The sequence below is a fragment of the Piliocolobus tephrosceles genome, chromosome 1, assembly GCF_002776525.5.
Source record: "Piliocolobus tephrosceles isolate RC106 chromosome 1, ASM277652v3, whole genome shotgun sequence".
Classification (NCBI taxonomy): domain Eukaryota; kingdom Metazoa; phylum Chordata; class Mammalia; order Primates; family Cercopithecidae; genus Piliocolobus; species Piliocolobus tephrosceles.
This window is the reverse complement of record NC_045434.1, coordinates 92,159,183-92,175,218: the sequence shown is the minus strand read 5'-3', so window position 1 is coordinate 92,175,218 and position 16,036 is coordinate 92,159,183. Positions and strand designations below refer to the sequence as shown.

Genomic DNA, 16,036 nt, shown 5'->3' with positions numbered 1-16,036 from the left:
TAAATCCCAATGAAACCTGCCTCATCCATTACACAGAAGGAACAACTGAGGCTAGAAGGGCCTGTGACATGTTGTTTGTGGGCATATTTCTTGAGGACCAGAATGTCACACCACCACAGGTGTCCTTCATCGTCTACTGAGATTACATTGCTGGGTGAGCTGAACAGTTGGTTTTTTGTTTTGTTTAAGACGAAGTTTCGCTTTCATTGCCCAGGCTGGAGTGCAATGGTGTGGATCTTGGCTCACTGCAACCTCTGCCTGGGTTAAAGCAATTCTGCCTCAGCCTCCCAAGTAGCTGGGATTACAGGCATGTGCCACCACCACACCCAGCTAATGTTTTGTATACCATGTTGGCCAGGCCAGTCTCAAATTCCTGACCTCAGGTAATCCACCTGCCTCAGCCTCCCAAAGTGCTGGGATTACAGGCGTGAGCCACCGCACCTGGCCAACAGTTTTAAATTGAAGGACAGTGAAGGCTGTTGTCTCCACCTGCTATGATGTACCAGGAACCTCGAGTGCCTCTGTCCTCTCTGTTCTCAGACTGCTCCTTCTCCACATGGAGGGAAATGTAGTGCCAGGTCTTTTAGAAAGTGGACAGTTTCCTTAAAGCCTGAGGCAAGTGCCCAGCCACTTTGTCTCCAGAGGGAACAGCACTGTCCTCCCACAACGCTCCCTGAGTGGGCTGGGAAGTAGGGCTGCCCTGTGGGAGCGCAAGAGGGAGTTTCTTCAGCTCATTTCAGTTGCTGTCCACCCTGCATTTCGTTTAGGGGACTCACAATTTAATACTGTTTCCAGGATGTAGGCCCAGGTCTGCAGGTCTGGCCTTACGCAACCTGCAGCCTTAACTTCCCAGAGCACAGGGACTGTGAGAGGAAACCCCAACCATCCCCACCTCCAGGAGAGTGGTCCTCGCCTCCGTCCAGTCCTTCACAAAGGACTTCTGGAGGCCTTTTCTGGACTCTGCCTACTCCAGGCCCAGTCGTTTGGCCATTTCTTTTACATCTGATGAGTGAATTTATAAAGCAACAAATCACAGTGATTCAGCAGACTGTCACCACTCACCTTTTCTTTGGATTCTTGTGATGTATTTAACCTCTCACGAGTCCAGTTTCTCCAGCATTCTCCCTTTTTCCTGTACTGGCCAACGCTGGCCCCCGCGGGCTCTCTCCCAACCCCCAAATAGAGTGACAAGACAAATTTGGAAACAACTTTCTTTACGAGAATCTTGAGTTTCTAATGAGTCTGACCTGGAGTGGGCTAGACCAGTGCAAATACTCCAGGAGTGCAGATGGGGGAGGTGAATGGCAGTGTGGGGAAGATGGGGGCATCGAGCGTGGCTGAGTGAGTGTCCTAATAATTCCTAGACCTATGGTCCCTTAGGAACCGTGTGGCCATCACACTGACCATCTCGACCTATTGGGATGAATACTAAAAGGTGGCTGTTCTCTGTGTAGTCAAGGTCGGTGAATGGGAGTCTGGCCAGCACTGGTTGGGCCGGGAAGGATGCTATGACACCTGCCTGACTCTGCCCAGAAACAGAGGAGGACAAGTGGAACCGGGGGTCTACTCTGGCTTGGAGAGTGATTCAGAGAAGACCCTGAATGTCCCTCACTTTCCTCCCGAGGAGCTCTTCTGCCTGCCTCAGCGGCTACAGCAAGAGTATGAACTTTGGGGTTCAGCCTGGCACTTGGGGTTCAGGCCCAGCACTACTCACTAGCTGTCACTTGGTCTCTCTGAGCCGCATTTCTGTTATGTAGGTGGAGGCCCCTTCCCACAGGATTGTGAAGAATAAACACAGCACACGCTGAGGACCTGGCGCAGAGCAGACCCTTAGTAACGGGAGCTAATACTGGGATACAAACAGCCCAAGGTCTCCAAACCACCCAAAGAGCCCTCCCTGAGGGGAAAACGGTCTTGCTCTTCCTCTGCCATAGCCTTCCTCGGCAGAACACACCACCTGGGGGCTGCTGTGTCTTGTTTGCTTTTAAATTTTCAATAACTTGGTGCCAGCAGTTACAGTATTTCTACCTCACTGCCAGGAAGCTGCCTTCCTCCCACTGCAACGCCACCTGTCAAAAGCAGAGAGCCTGTGCATGCCTTCTTTTTAGACAAAAATAGTTCTCAGATCACCTGTGGCCTTGCCAGCTCTGATGGAGATAATCTCAACCTGTTTCCTCACTTCCCCCTCCCAAACCCTTGCTCCAGGTTTCCATCCAGTATCTCTGCCTCCTCCAGATCTGGAGCTTCTTCCAGTCCTTGTCCAGCTTGGGCACCTGCTTCTCTGCAGAGATAGCCCCACCGCGGGAAGGAGGCATAGGGGCTTCCCTGACATCAAGAGAAGAGGACACAGGACCCAAGAGTGGAAGAGACTGTGGTTCCCCAAAGCTTCCCAGTGCACTTGAGGGTTCCCACTCTGTCCCACCACATGGTAACACCCTGCCTGGGCAGTGGAGCCGTCACCTCTGCCCTCACCTCTTCCTTATTGTGGTGGTCCCCAAAGGGCTGCATACAGAGATGGGAGAGAATGACACTGCCCAGGTAACCCTCTCATATACACTGACCCCTTTCTTCCTTGCTGAAGACCTCAGCTAGCTCTGCCTTCTTCATGTTGTAGATGCAGCACAGCTGGTTCTTAAAAGAGGTCAAACAGTAGACAACCTCTAGGCCTCTGTTTCCTTGTGTGTGAACCGGGTCCTGGAGAGGAGCTGGATAAGCTGCTCTCTGCCATCCCCTCTAGCACCATTTGGTGACTTAACTTGGACAACAGCCACATATGGGAAATATTAAAAGCAAGCACAGCCACAGCAGCAGCTGCTGGGGCCTCCAGCAAGCCCAGGCCCTGGGAGAGCCAAGAGGGAGGGTCTCAGGTCGGCATCCTACCCTTCAGAGGGAGGCTCCTTTCCTGTTGCTGTTTCTGGTTCCAAGACGCCTTCCCCAGGACCGTGAGTTTGAGGAGGGTTCAGGCATAATACAGGCAGCTCCCAATCTGCTCTAGAAGAGGGGAAGTTTCCATAGTGCAGACACACTCCTTGCTACCAAGAAAAGGTGTCCGTGAGCCCTTCCTGACAGACGAGGAGGTGTGCTGAGGCCTGTCTCCTGCAGCCACTGGCTTCCTGTCCCAGTGATGTGCTTCCACAGCTAGTAGAAGACTGGAGCCTGAGGGCCCTGAGCACACACCTATGTCAGGAGGCGCTGCACAGCCAGTCCAGGACTAGAGCCCGGGGTCCCCGAGCACACACCTGCCCCAGAAGGGAGGTAGGGGCAGAGCAAAGGTTCAGCCCAGGAATGGAATGAAACTGCTGAGGGGGCTCCAGAGAGAAGCCCGCCCACCTGCTAGACTCCCTCTGGTGTTCCTGTAATGTTCCTCCCAGCTCCCCAGCTCTTCCTGATAAGGGAGACTTGGTTTCCTCAGGGAAGAGATGGGGGAAGAGTGGGCCTGGGAGGGAGGCTGGCATGACAGTCGGGACCCCATTCTCACCAGCTCCAGTTGCCTCTCGGACTCAACATTCATGAAGCATCTACTCTGTGCCAGGTACAGCACTAGGCTTTTTCACAAGCACTGCCTCATCCTCACAGCAACCCCAGGAAGAGGGCATTACCACCCACATTTTATAGGCCAGGAAGCTGAGCTCTAGCAAGGTGAAGGGACTTGCTCGAGCTGGCTCACATGAGTTATTAGCAGGGCTGGGACTTGAATCCAGACTCTGGGGTCACTGCCCCATGCTCTATGCCTGTGCTGTGTCTCCTCCCTCCTCTGCCCTGCCGAGAGAAGCAGGAGTCCCAGCTGGGCTCTAGGGACAAAATGACTTAGGTCAGGTCCCTCCAGTGCATTTGGCAGGCTGACCCCTCTGTAACGCACCATCTGCTGGCCCAGCATTGAGCCCAGGCTGGGAACACAAGCAAGCGGGAGATCCCTTAAGAGGTCTGTTCACTGGGCTACCTAGCCAGGTGGCCTCCAGCTGGCCTCTGGGAGCAGAGTCAGGGTATAGCTTCCAGGGACAGGAAGCCAAGGCTATGCTTTCTGAGGTGTCGCTGGCAGCAGTAGCCCTGTCCTTCCCAAGTCCTGCTTCAAAGCTGCTCAGGTTTGGTTGGGAGGGGGAAGAGGAAGAGTAACAGCCAGAAGGATGGAGCCACGAGCAGAACAGACTGGAGCAGCACGGATGTAGCAGAGTTCCAGCTCTTCACCTCAGTTCTGCTGTGGGCAGAGAGGCTGGGCTGGCTTAAAGCTAACATCCTTAGTTCACTTCCTTCGAGTAACCAGTCAGTTCAAAGTGGAGGAAAAAACAGGGCACTCGACAGATGGATCTCAGGGCAGGAGGAAGAGTCAGAGACCCACCTGGGCTTGAAGCACCGTGTGGGTCAGTTTCTTCATCTGCAACACGGCTCATGTTGGAATCCATGGCTGTACAGAGTTCTTCCAGTTCCAAAACCCCATGAACTTGGACTTCTCACAGAGTTCAAGTATTTGGACCTGAGACTCCAAGCAGGTCACCCAAAGATTCAGAACTTAGAAGCTCCCCTAATACTCAGCCTTGCCCACCACACCTTGAGCCTGAAAAAGGAAGGAAGGAGAGGAGAGTCCAGAGGGTGCAGAATTCTTCAGTGGGGAAAGAGGATCTGGGGCAGGTATCTGGACCCCTTAGAAGCGAGGGGCCGTGGGACTGATCTGGAAGCCTCCCCCAGGGCTCTGTGACAATGGGGCCAGGCTAAACCTACTGGGCAGGAACAGCTGACCACTATGGGGCCCACCCAGTCCAGCTGCTGTCCACTCAAGTAGTGGCAGGTGGCAGGTCACACCCAGGCCTCTCTCCTCTTCCCCTCCCTTCAGAGCTACCATTGTGTCAGGCCAGCCTGCTGCGGTCTGAGCTCCTGCCCTTCCACCGCTTGTCCTATACTCCTCTTCTCCCATGACTTGGAGGCAGCAGACGATCCGATCCCCTTCCTGGCCCCTTGCCCATCACTCTCTCCTCAAGGTAGATGGCTTTGCCATCCCTTCTTCCACTTCTCAGCAGCCTTGCTCCCCCATCAACACTATTGCCTGGGCTGGTACAAGAGGAGGAGAGCAGCCAAAACAGAAAGCAGCTGGTCCAGCCTCCAGGTTGGAGCTGCTGTGTGTGGATGGAGGCGTGAGGGAGGAGGGGCTCCAGATGAAGCAAAAGGATGGATCTGTGGGGGCAGCACCCCTCTTCTTGATAGCTCACTCGTCCGTCCTCCACCCAACACTGCTGTGCAGTAGAGGGTGGCGGGGTGAAGGAGCATGGAGAAGAGGAAGGGCCTCACTTGGAGCTGGGGGCTGAGTGGTCTGAGTGGAGGAAGGTGGTGGTGGTGTAGTTCTGGAAGAGAGGCTGCAGGAACATGCCAATGGTGCCAAAGACACAAACAAAGACGAAGATCCAGAGGAAGAGGCGGTCGATCACCATGGCGACGTACTTCCAGTCCTCCCTCACCTGGATGGAGGAGACGGAGGAGGCCCAGGTCACATGATGCAGGATGGGAGGCAAACATGTATAAACAGGTCCCACCATGCAGACACACACACCACTCCTCTCCTGCCGTGATCCCAGAATGACCTTGCTGAAGCATGGCTCTGATCTTAGTCAAAGCCTCCCGTGGCCCCACTGCCTTCAGGGCCCATGCAAACTCCCAAGTCTGGAATCAAGACCCACCCATGACAAATACGAGCCTATCTCCTCCTTCTCCCACCCCATAACGTAGCCCTACCAAACCCCAGTGTGTCTTCCCAGGTCTCTGTGTCTTTGGGTTTCTTTTATGTCTGGAAATCCTGAGCTCCCTTTCTCTACCTGGTATACTCCTACATATCCTTCAAAGCCCAAATCAAACATCACCTTCTCTGAAGGCTGCCTCGACCCCCAGATCAGCATGAACTATTGGCTGCTCTGGGTTCCCTCTGCACTGTGTACATGTCTCCATCACAGTATATTTACTGTACTGTATTGTTTCAATTTGCATGCCTGTCCCCCTACTAAGCTAGAAGTCCCCAAACAACAAGGACCCTGATTCATCTTTGTCATCTCAGCATCTGGAACACAGAGTGTTGAGTAAATGGCTGATGCTTTAGTGAGTAAATGGCTGCCTCAGCCGGCCTGGCTCCTTTTATGATCACACATTGAGCCCCATCCAACCACACCACAGTCCCCAGAGGGTGAGGACCAGGTCCCAGATGTGAACAAATCAGTCAAAAAGGTAATCCTGTCTGTGGGTTTGAGAGCCAGTCACAAGGCTTGCACAAAGGGCCAGCGTCTCCTCAGAGCTGCTCCATTCCTGCCTGAGTCTGGGCCTTTGTGCACGTGTTCATCTGGAGCCCGGCCAGCTTGGGGTGGGGAGACCGCCACTGAACATCTTTATTTAGTCAGCAGCTGAAGAACTCATTCGCGTCGCAACTGTGCCTGTTATATACCTGGCACCATGCTACACACTGGGGATGCAAATGAACAACAGAAACGCATCCAGTGGTTTCCAGTCTACTGAGGGAGGCGGAGCAAAAATAAGCACAAATTTAAAAATTCCACACTGGCAAACAAAGGACCGAGATAAAGAAGAGGAGGACGTATCATTTAGAGTGTGGTCTGGGAATGCCTTTTTGAGGAGGTGAGATTTAAACCAAGGTCTGATGAGTGAGAGAGAACCAGCTGCATGAGGAAAAAGTTGAATAAAGAAACAATCAGACAAACCCAAACGGAGGGACATTCAGCCCGCCTGGACCCTTTACAAACGTTTATGCAATGAAAGACAAAGGTGAGGAACTGTTCCGGATTTCCAGAAGTTGATGACCGAACCTGGGTTATGCAAGAGAGTGTCCCTGTTAGGAGAGACACACTAAATTATTTGGGATAAAGGGTCACAGTGTCTACAATTTACTCTCAAATAGTAGAGTGAAAGTTAATAATTGTAATAATTTTTTAAAGGAAAAAAACAGGGCATCTCAGGCAGAGGGACCGATGCATGCAAAGGTCCTGAGGCCACAAAAGAGCTTGGTTTGCTTAAGACAAGATAAGTCAGGCCGGGCGCAGTGAGTGGCTCATGCCTGTAATCCCTCCACTTTGGGAGGCTGAGGCAGGTGGATCACCTGAGGTCAGGGGTTCGAGACCAGCCTGACCAACATGGTAAAACCCGTCTCTACTAAAAACACAAAAAAATTAGCTGGGCGTGGTGGCGGGAACCTGTAATCCCAGCTACTCTGGAGGCTGAGGCAGGAGAATCGCTTGAACCCAGAAGGCAGAGGTTGCAGTAAGCCGAGGTCATACCATTGCACTCCAGCCTGAGCAATAAAAGCAAAACTTCGTATCAATAAAATAAATAAATAAATATATAAATAAAAGATAAGTCAGTGACCAGTGACCTGGGCAAGGAGGGAAAGGCATGAGCTGAGAGGGAGACATTGTTTGGATGCAGGAGCACAGGAGCTGAAACAGGGAGACTATTAGGAGACTCTTGCCCTAGACCAGGCAAGAGCTGATGATGTCCTAGAACCAGGGTGTTAGCATGGAGATGCTGAAAAGTGGATGAAGCCGAGAATTACTTTGGGGTTGTGACAGGACAAGACTTCTGATGACTTGGACAGAGAGGGAGGTGAGAAAGGACAGGGTCAAGGATCACTCCGAGTTTTTGGTCTGAGCCATTGAGTGAATGGTGATGCCATGTACTAAAGACTGGTGGAGGAGCAAGTTGGTGGTTAGGATGTAGACCGAATACTCAGTTTTGAGCATGTTGAGTTTGAGGTGCCTGTGAAGCATCCAAGTAGGTCACCGCATCCTCAGCACCTAGCTCAATAAATGCACAATACATGCGTGACTGCAGCAGGAGAGGTGGAGGCAGTAACCGCAGCCTGCTGAGTCCCTGAATCCCAGCATCTCCACTTGGCCTCAGCTGGCTCTGAGGTTCCCACCCCATCTCCTCTAGTGTTTGCCTCCCTCTTCTTCCATCAAGATTGTAAGATGCTCCCTGGCCCAAGCTTCAGCTCCAACCCATCTCCTGCTGTCCAGGGAAACAGATCTCTCAGGCCCACACTGCAGTGCCCTTCCTCATCCCCCAGCCGAAATGGCAGCTGGCCCAGAGGAAACCTGGCCAGTCACCATGGCAACAGCTGAGTCTCAGCCTGGAACCAGCCAGGTAGCCAGAGACTGAGCACAGGGTGGGTCTGGCCCCTGCCCAAAGTGCGGGGGACGAGGGTGGATGTCAACCTATCATATTTCTCCTCAACTCTTGGTTCAGTCTCAAGGAAGCTCTCAGGGAACCCTGTAGAAGAAGCCAAAAACTGGGTGTGCAGAAAGCCTGGGGAAGGGGCCACGGAGCCCTCTCCTTCACCCACCCCAATCTCCATAAATATTTCAGGAGGCCATCCCCTGGGACTCAGAAGAGCAGGGCTATTGATTTGGGACTCCATCCTCTCCGCCACAAGCAGGCTCCTGGAATCTCTAACCCTGCCAACAACGCCACCCCTCCCCCAACACACACAACTCCTACTGTCCTCAATTTTGCCCCCTCCTGCCCTGGGGTGCACAAAGGACTCATCTCCACTGGTGCTGAGAACTGCAGGTTAACAACTTGGATGTGGGCATGCAAGCAGCAAGGAGGGACTCTCGGGGTCATGGCCACAGGCTGGCTGCCAACCCTAAAGGGCCTCCTCATGTTTCAGGCCTCCCTACCCATATAATGATGCCCAGCTCAGGCATTTTGTCCTGGGTGCTAGCCCTCAGGAAGCAGCAAGATCATCCTCCACCAACCCCAATTTAGGCCGCACCATCTCCCGGAAGCCAACCCAGAAGGGCCCTAGCCAGCGCACAGACCTGCAACACAGGCCTGACTCTCATTTCCCTCTCCTACACTCCTACTAGGTCTGCATGTCTACAGAACGCCGCTGCTTTCCAGACACCCGGGCCCTGGCAGACCCCGTATCTCACGCCTGGGGTCCCAGCCTGCGGCACTCACACTCTGGTCGTCGTCCTCGCTCCGCATGTGGTCTGCGATGAAGCGCACGCCGTCCACCGCCTCCCGGAGGCCACAGCCACACGGCTCCCCTGAGCGCCCCGGGCCCGCCACCGGTGCAGACTCAGCCCCGAAGGCCCCAGCCAAGCCCTGCACGGAGGCGCGGTTGACGAAGCATGTGCAGGAGTCGGCCCCAGGGGCTTCGCGGAAGAGGAGGGCTCCGGTGCCCTCCCGCTCACGCTGACGTCGCCGCAGGCGCAGGCGCTGGCGGGCGCAATGGTGGCGTGGCTGCTGCATGAAGAGCAGCGCGGGCAGCTTCTCCAGGAAGACAACCTTCACCCAGGGCGCCATGGTGTGCGTGGTGGGCGAGCGGTGGTGCACGTTGAGCACACACACGCTGGTGACAATGGAGAAGGTGACAAGCACCATGGTGAACATGAGGTATTTGCCGACGAGCGGCACGTCGAGGGAGGTGGGAGGCACGATCTTGGAAATGAGCAGCAGGAAGACCGTGAGCGCCAGCAGCACTGAGATGCACAACGTCATCTTCTCGCCGCAGTCGGATGGCAGGTAGAAGACAAGGATGGCTAGTGAGGTGATGAGCACACAGGGGATGATGAGGTTGATGGTGTAGAAGAGCGGCTTGCGGCGAATGATGAAGTCATAGGTGATGTCCACGTAGGTGGAGTCGTCGGGGTTCTCGTTGCGCCGGCCCGGCAGCGCCACGATGTCCCACTCACCACTAGGTGTGAAGTCGTCCAGGCTGGCCACGTCACTCTTCAGCACCAGGTCGATCTCCGTGCGGTCGTAGGTCCAGGAACGGAACTTCATGGTGCAGTTCTGCTGGTCAAATGGGAAGTGCTTTACTTCAATCTTGCATGCGCTCTTGTAGATGGCAGGCGGCAACCAGAAGATGCTGCCGTCATAGGAGACCACGGCATTGGAATAGAAGGAGACCTCGTACATGCCATCAGCACTGCCAAGGGATGGGCACAGTCAGCCCTGGCCTAAGCATTCCTTCCTCCCTGCCCATCAACCCAGCCCCTAGTTGGAGGAGAGCAAAACCAGAGGGAGACATGGGGAGGGGACACCTAGGTCTGAGAGTACCCATCCAGGAGTATAGAGAGGTGGAGCAGGAATTGAGCAAGAAGGGGATATGGGAGGGCGTGGTTAGTAACTAGAAGAAGTGTCCTGGTCAGAAGGCCTGTGTGACACCTCGCAGGTAGAAGGGGGTGGTGGGTGGAGGGAGGGGACACGTCTGCTACTTGTCACATATTGTATAAGCTGGTTGATCTTCATGAGGATGGAGAAGTTGGGGGAGCCAGGAGGCCAGTGTGAGGAGCCCCAAGCAATGGAAGGGGACAGGGCATGGTCCCATCAGTTGAGGAAGGTGGCTTTGTACCTTAGAGATTAGATGGATTATTGCAGGAGACAGGATAGAACCTGGAGGAGAAACTGGGACATTGAAGTTCTTTGATCCTTCCCAGGCTTCCAGGAAAGCCTGTTCCTGAATCAGTTGAGGCACTGGGGGCTGTCAATACTTGTTTGTATCCCCACCACATCATCAAATACATACTGGGAGTCCTAACTGGCTGGGAGTGGGCTGGTCACTGCCCAGGTCACCTTGGCTGTCCACACTGTACCTCACTGGTCTGGGTCTGTCTGTCTAGGTAGTGACTGCATATCTATTATAAGTCCCTCCCCTCCCACAGCATAAGTTAATTTCTCTTATCTTCCCCATAACCCCTTCCCTCCCTGAGCCCTCCAATGGTCTCCCCCAACCTTCCCATTGCTCCTACTTGTTGTACAGGACCACATCTGGGAGCCAGATGTGTTTGGAAGGGAGCCGAACTTTCTTCATATTGTCAAACTCTTCAGGTTTCCAGGTGAGGCGATAATCTTCCCACTCCTGGGAAATGAGAGAGGGAGGCAGTACCAACTTCTGCCCTGGGAGGGGCTCAAGGTTAAGGAAATGAACTAGAGGGGGCCCATATGGCTTGAGGGAGCTTTTAAAAGCCAGCCTCTTTCCCACAGTGACTTCTCTGCCCATCAAGTGTAGCTGATACGGTATCTTCTCATTTAATTTGCACAGCTAGGCCAAAGTACAGTATTAGAATCCACATTTACAAATGAGAAAATGAATCTTGGAGAGTTTACTATGTTTAAAGTCACAAAGCTGTTGAGTGCCACGATTCAAATCCAATTATTTAGGACTCCAAACTCTATACCTTTCTGCCTCTTTTGAGAGATTAAGAAAGAAAAAAGCACATGGGGGAAAAGGAAGAGACAGAAGGCCAGGAGTATGGGTAGAAGAGAGCACTTATGCTTACCTGGGTCAGCCAGACATTGGTGGTCATGATCTGCTCCCGCTCATGCTGCAGGGAGGAAGAGAGGCTGCCGAGAAGGCCCCTCAGCCTGTGGGCTCACTGCCACCACCCAGGGTCCCTCTCACACCTCCCCAAGCCTTGGAAACACCAGAGGAGGAAGCACACAAGCATTAACACATTTTGGCAGGGCTGACTTCAGTAGCTGGGCAGAGAGTCTGGGACCCCCACTCACCACACTGATGAGCTGGGCCAGTGATACCATGAGCTGTACTGTGACCAGCTCAGAGCCATTGGTGGCTGGGCGGATAAGCTTGTTGTAGCGGGAAGGATCCAGGAGATGCTCCACCAGCCGCTCCTCTGTGTCTGTACCCCACACGCCTGGGCAGGGAAAAGGCAGGAAGAAAGTAAGCAGGCAAGGAGAACGCATCCAACATCCCACCCTCCCCAGGCAAATGGGACAATCCAGGCCCAACCAGTATCTGCCTACATCCCTAAGGATACTGCAAAATGCTTAGATTACCCCCAGGGAGGCCCCAGATGAACGTCTTCGTTGAAAAGCCCCTCTCTGAGACCACTGACCAAGGAGTCCAGACAGCCCCACAGAGAGGCCTTGAGACTAAGAACCCACTCTGCAAGGATTCGTGGAGACCAGCTCTTCCCCCGAAGTCTCAGAGGGCAGTTTGAGATTTCTGCTTCCATGGTTTCCCCAGCAAATACCTATGACTCAAGGGAGGTTTTGCAGGGCGGTGAAAGGGAACAGTTATTTGTCCCAGTTATTTGTGTCCCACAACACACACCCTTTCTCCTGCTGATTGAGAAGGAGAAAGCATATGTGTGGTGGGACACAAAGAACTGTTTCCGTTCACCATTTACATGTGCAAATGGCACTATGTGCCTCACATAATGACACGTGACTGTGGTCACGATGCCATCCTCCCCTCTCCCTAAAGGCACTGAGTTGGAGTGGAATAGCTGGGCTGTCTAAGCTGTGGGTCAGGCATCTATCTAGCCCCAAATTTCACACACACAGCAGCCCACCCCCAGAGGTGGCCTGTAGGTGTGGAAAGCTCATTCGGTTGTGCATTCTTTTTGTGCCTGCCCCTCCCCACAGTGCACCCCCCTCTGCAACTCTGCACGAACACACCCCTTCCCATCCCCTCAGAGAGTTCCTTCCTAGTCCTCAGCCTGGCAGAGCTTCTTCCCTTCCAAGTCTCCTGTCCCACCTACAAGAGGGTTGAAAAGTCCGTTCCTTTCTCTCCCCTTCTCTGCTCCTGTGGGGTGACGAGAATCTGGAGCCCAATGTGGGGGATGGGAAACGATGGGGAGCCCAGGGAGGGGTGCTGGACCAGGTACCTTTCTTGAGATAATGTTTCACAAAAAGTCAGATGGCATCTTAGCGCCCTCAGAGCCGGCCTTCCTGCCACCCCAGAACACCTGGGGAGATCCCCTGCCTCCTTGCTCTCTGTGCCTGCATCACCCCTACCACCGCTGGCCAGGTTTCCATCTCTTTTTTGCTTCACTTACTCCTTCGAGTATTGTCCCCTTCCCAGTCCAGCCTCCCAGGTGCTCTCTGCAGTCCCGGGGTCTCTCCCCTAACCCCCAGCAGACTCTCCCACCTCTAGGGAATCCCTTCTTCCACCTTCCGGCCTAGCAGGGGTGAGTCAGAGCATGCCGAGTCTTGGGCCGTTGGCTGGGGTAGGAGAACCTGGCCAGTGCCCGTCTTTCCCTTACCTGAGCACAGCCGGAGGAGGCCGAAGCCAAGGAGCAGCGCCACGGGGCCGCAGCGCCGGGCCATGCCGCGGGCATAGCTCGCTACCTCGCCTACACCGGCTGGAGCGCGCCGCCGGAGGGAGGGCCGCGGGCGGGGCGCTGTCCGTGGTGCTGAAGCCGCGCCCGCCTGGAGCTGGGCCCAGGTGCTGCCGGGCGCCGCGGTGGTTCCTGGGGCTCAGGGAGCCGGCTGCGAGGAGAAACCAGCTTCTCGCCTATCCCGGTCTGAGCAGGCGGAGGCTTTTCCGGCTGCTCTTCCAGGGAATACAATTGGGACGGTGAGGGGGAGGAGTCTGCGCCCCGGAGGCGGAAACGCTGGTTCCCAGAAAAAAAAGGGGGGGGGGTCCCTGGGTGGGATAGTCTTCGATTGGTTCTGCCCGGGTAGGGTGTGCGTGAGGTAGAAGAAGGGCTGTTCCTCCACGGCGCGGTGGAGGAGTTCTGAAGTCCTAAAGTTGGGGCAGGACCTGGAGCGTGGTCGGAGAAGGGACGTGAGACCCGCCGGGAAGCAGCAGCAGGAGTAAGACAAGTGGGTCAGGGCCTGCTTAGTACTGAGGGCCAGAGGGCCAGAACGAGGGTCGGGAGACAGGAGGAGTTTTCGGGGTTTTTGCCCTCCTTTTTTCTCTTACCAAACCCAAATGATCCTGCTCCCCAGGTAGGCTGAGGATACAGCAGAGAAAATGCGTTTAGGCCCTTAAAGAGATAGGGGGCTGTGGGTTTGCTATTTTTAAGAAAGCAACCGGCTTTGGAGTCTTGGAACAGCATCCCCTCACTTGTCCCCTTCTCTACTTCCCTGAAGTCCCTAAAAGGCTAAGCTTCCTGCCCACCCACTGAGGGTCTACCTGAGGAGGTCTAGACTTGCCTGCAAAGAAGTTGCCTTGAGGGTAAGAGTGGAAAGACAAGTAGCCCCTGTTCATCGGCCTTCCTCACCCCCTTCTCTTGACTCTAGCTGTTGGCTTCTGTGTGACTAGGGAGATTAAAGACCACTCACAGAGGCCTGACCAAGAGAGAAGCTAACACAAAGGAGACCAAGGATGAGAACCCTGAACTCCTAGCCCCTCTTTTTCCTTCAGTGAGTTTGTTGTCACTTTCAACCAAAAGATTCCTGACTAACGCAGACTTATCATATAGCAAGGCTCTGTCCTGTTCTGTCCCTGCTTCCTTCAACCTCATCTGGGTCACTCCACCCGCAGCTCCACATTCTAACTACTGGCAAGGTCTTCAGGATCCTTGAACATTTTATCCATGCCATCCCCCACACTTCAGGGACTTAAATGCATAGCTCTCTTTGGCTCTTTTATAACCCATGTTCCCCCTAATCACCTTCTACTTAACTTTGAGCATTTGGCAGGAATGTCATTTCCTCAAGGAAGCTGCGCTTGACCAAGAACTAGATCAGATACCTTGTTGTATGTTTCCAGAGCATGTCCAATGAATAAATGAATCCACCTGAGGCAGTGGCTGCCTCCCTAGATTATGAATCAACACAGTGCCTGAGGGCTCAACAGGTAAGGAAAAGGGCTAGTACTGGACTGACACTTTTTAATGTGTAGGGAAAATTCCTCTCTAAAAGCTCAGCTAGGGACCAGGAGAGGTGACTCAAGCCCATAACCTCAGCACTTTCTAAGGCTGAGGCAGAAGGATCACTTGAGCACAGGCATTTGAAACCAGCCTGGGCAACATAATGGGATCATGTGTGTACAAAAAGTTTAAAAATTAGTCGGGCATGATGGTGTGTGCCTATAGTCCCAGCTACTCAAGAAGCTGAGGTAGGAGGATCACTTAAGCCAGGGAGGTCAGGACTGCAGGTTGGGGTGTGATGGCGCCACTGCACTCCAGCCTGGGCAATGAAGCAAGACCCCATTTCAAAAACTAAACAAATAAATAAATAAAAGCTCAGCTAAAAACAATGTATTTACCATGTCCCCCGGTCGTGGAATTAAGGGAAGAAGCAGAAAAGTTCTAGAAGAGGACTGAAGGAGGAGGACTACAGACCCAATGATGCACATGGAAATGGGCGTAAATCTGCACCACTTGCTCTGGGACATGTGCATGTGTAAACGCACAATCATCTCTTAAAAATTAAAGAAATCTTGGAACAAAGAAAAGGACTGAAGAAAAACCTTAAGGAAAAGGGAAGGAATGTGTGTGTAGTCTCTCTGCTTAAGGAAAAGATAGAGGATGGGAAGAAGATCTTCCAACAATTTAGATCAACATTTGTTAGGTATATGTGGTTTGCCAGGAAACCACATGTGTGTTTTGGACCATATGTGTTGAGGATGCAGTGATCAAAAAGACTTAGTCCCAGCTATTAAGGAGATCACAGTTTGGCAGCGAATTATTATAGAATGTGGTGGCTGTTCTAACAGACATATAAAGAAAGTGCTATGGAAGCACAGAGGAAGAAGAGGTTAATAGTGTCTTAAGAACCTAGAAGGGATGAAGATGAAAATTGAGATTTGAAAGGTGAGAAAGTCATTAAGACAAGGATGACTTAAAGGTATTCCAAACTCCTAAGAGATACAGGGAGTTTTGGTGGATGCAGAATGATTGAGGAAGGCTGTGAAAGTCTTCTCTTACAAAAATCTCTTTCTGTAATGGTTGCTTGTTTATGGGATGAGAAACTGGGGGGTTATTTGCTTGCTTAAAGCCTCTGGCTTTTCCTGATACAACTTCCAGGCCAGTCTACCTTCTCTTCTCAAATCCCCCAGCTTTTGCTTCAAGTTTACTTCCAGCGTGGCAAGGAGTGAGTCTTCTGAGCACAACCACTCCATGTCTAAGCAGAGCTGAAACACCCTCCTTCCTCATCTCTGCCACACATACTCCTTCCATACCCAACAAGAGAAAGGCAGCCAGGAAGAGTGGACAGGTCCAGAACCACAGAGGGTGATGAACAGACATAGAAGTATCAATCCTGAGGCTAAATAGTAATTGGGCAAAGTTTTGGTGAGACATTCCCATTGTCTCTGATAAGGAATGTTTTCCCTTGAAAGGCTTAA

The 16,036-nt window shown here is 53.0% G+C and overlaps 1 protein-coding gene across 1 annotated transcript; it reads right to left on the bottom strand.

Moving 5' to 3' along the window:
- Positions 1-1,049: 1,049 nt before the first annotated feature.
- CHRNB2 (cholinergic receptor nicotinic beta 2 subunit) lies at positions 1,050-15,148 on the bottom strand. The gene is made up of 6 exons (XM_023213859.1): positions 13,005-15,148; positions 11,506-11,651; positions 11,277-11,321; positions 10,746-10,855; positions 8,950-9,922; positions 1,050-5,447 (listed from the first exon to the last, which is right to left on the bottom strand). Exons 1-6 carry the CDS (start codon positions 13,066-13,068, stop codon positions 5,277-5,279), a joined length of 1,509 nt encoding a protein of 502 aa, XP_023069627.1. The 5' UTR covers positions 13,069-15,148; the 3' UTR covers positions 1,050-5,276.
- Positions 15,149-16,036: the final 888 nt, after the last annotated feature.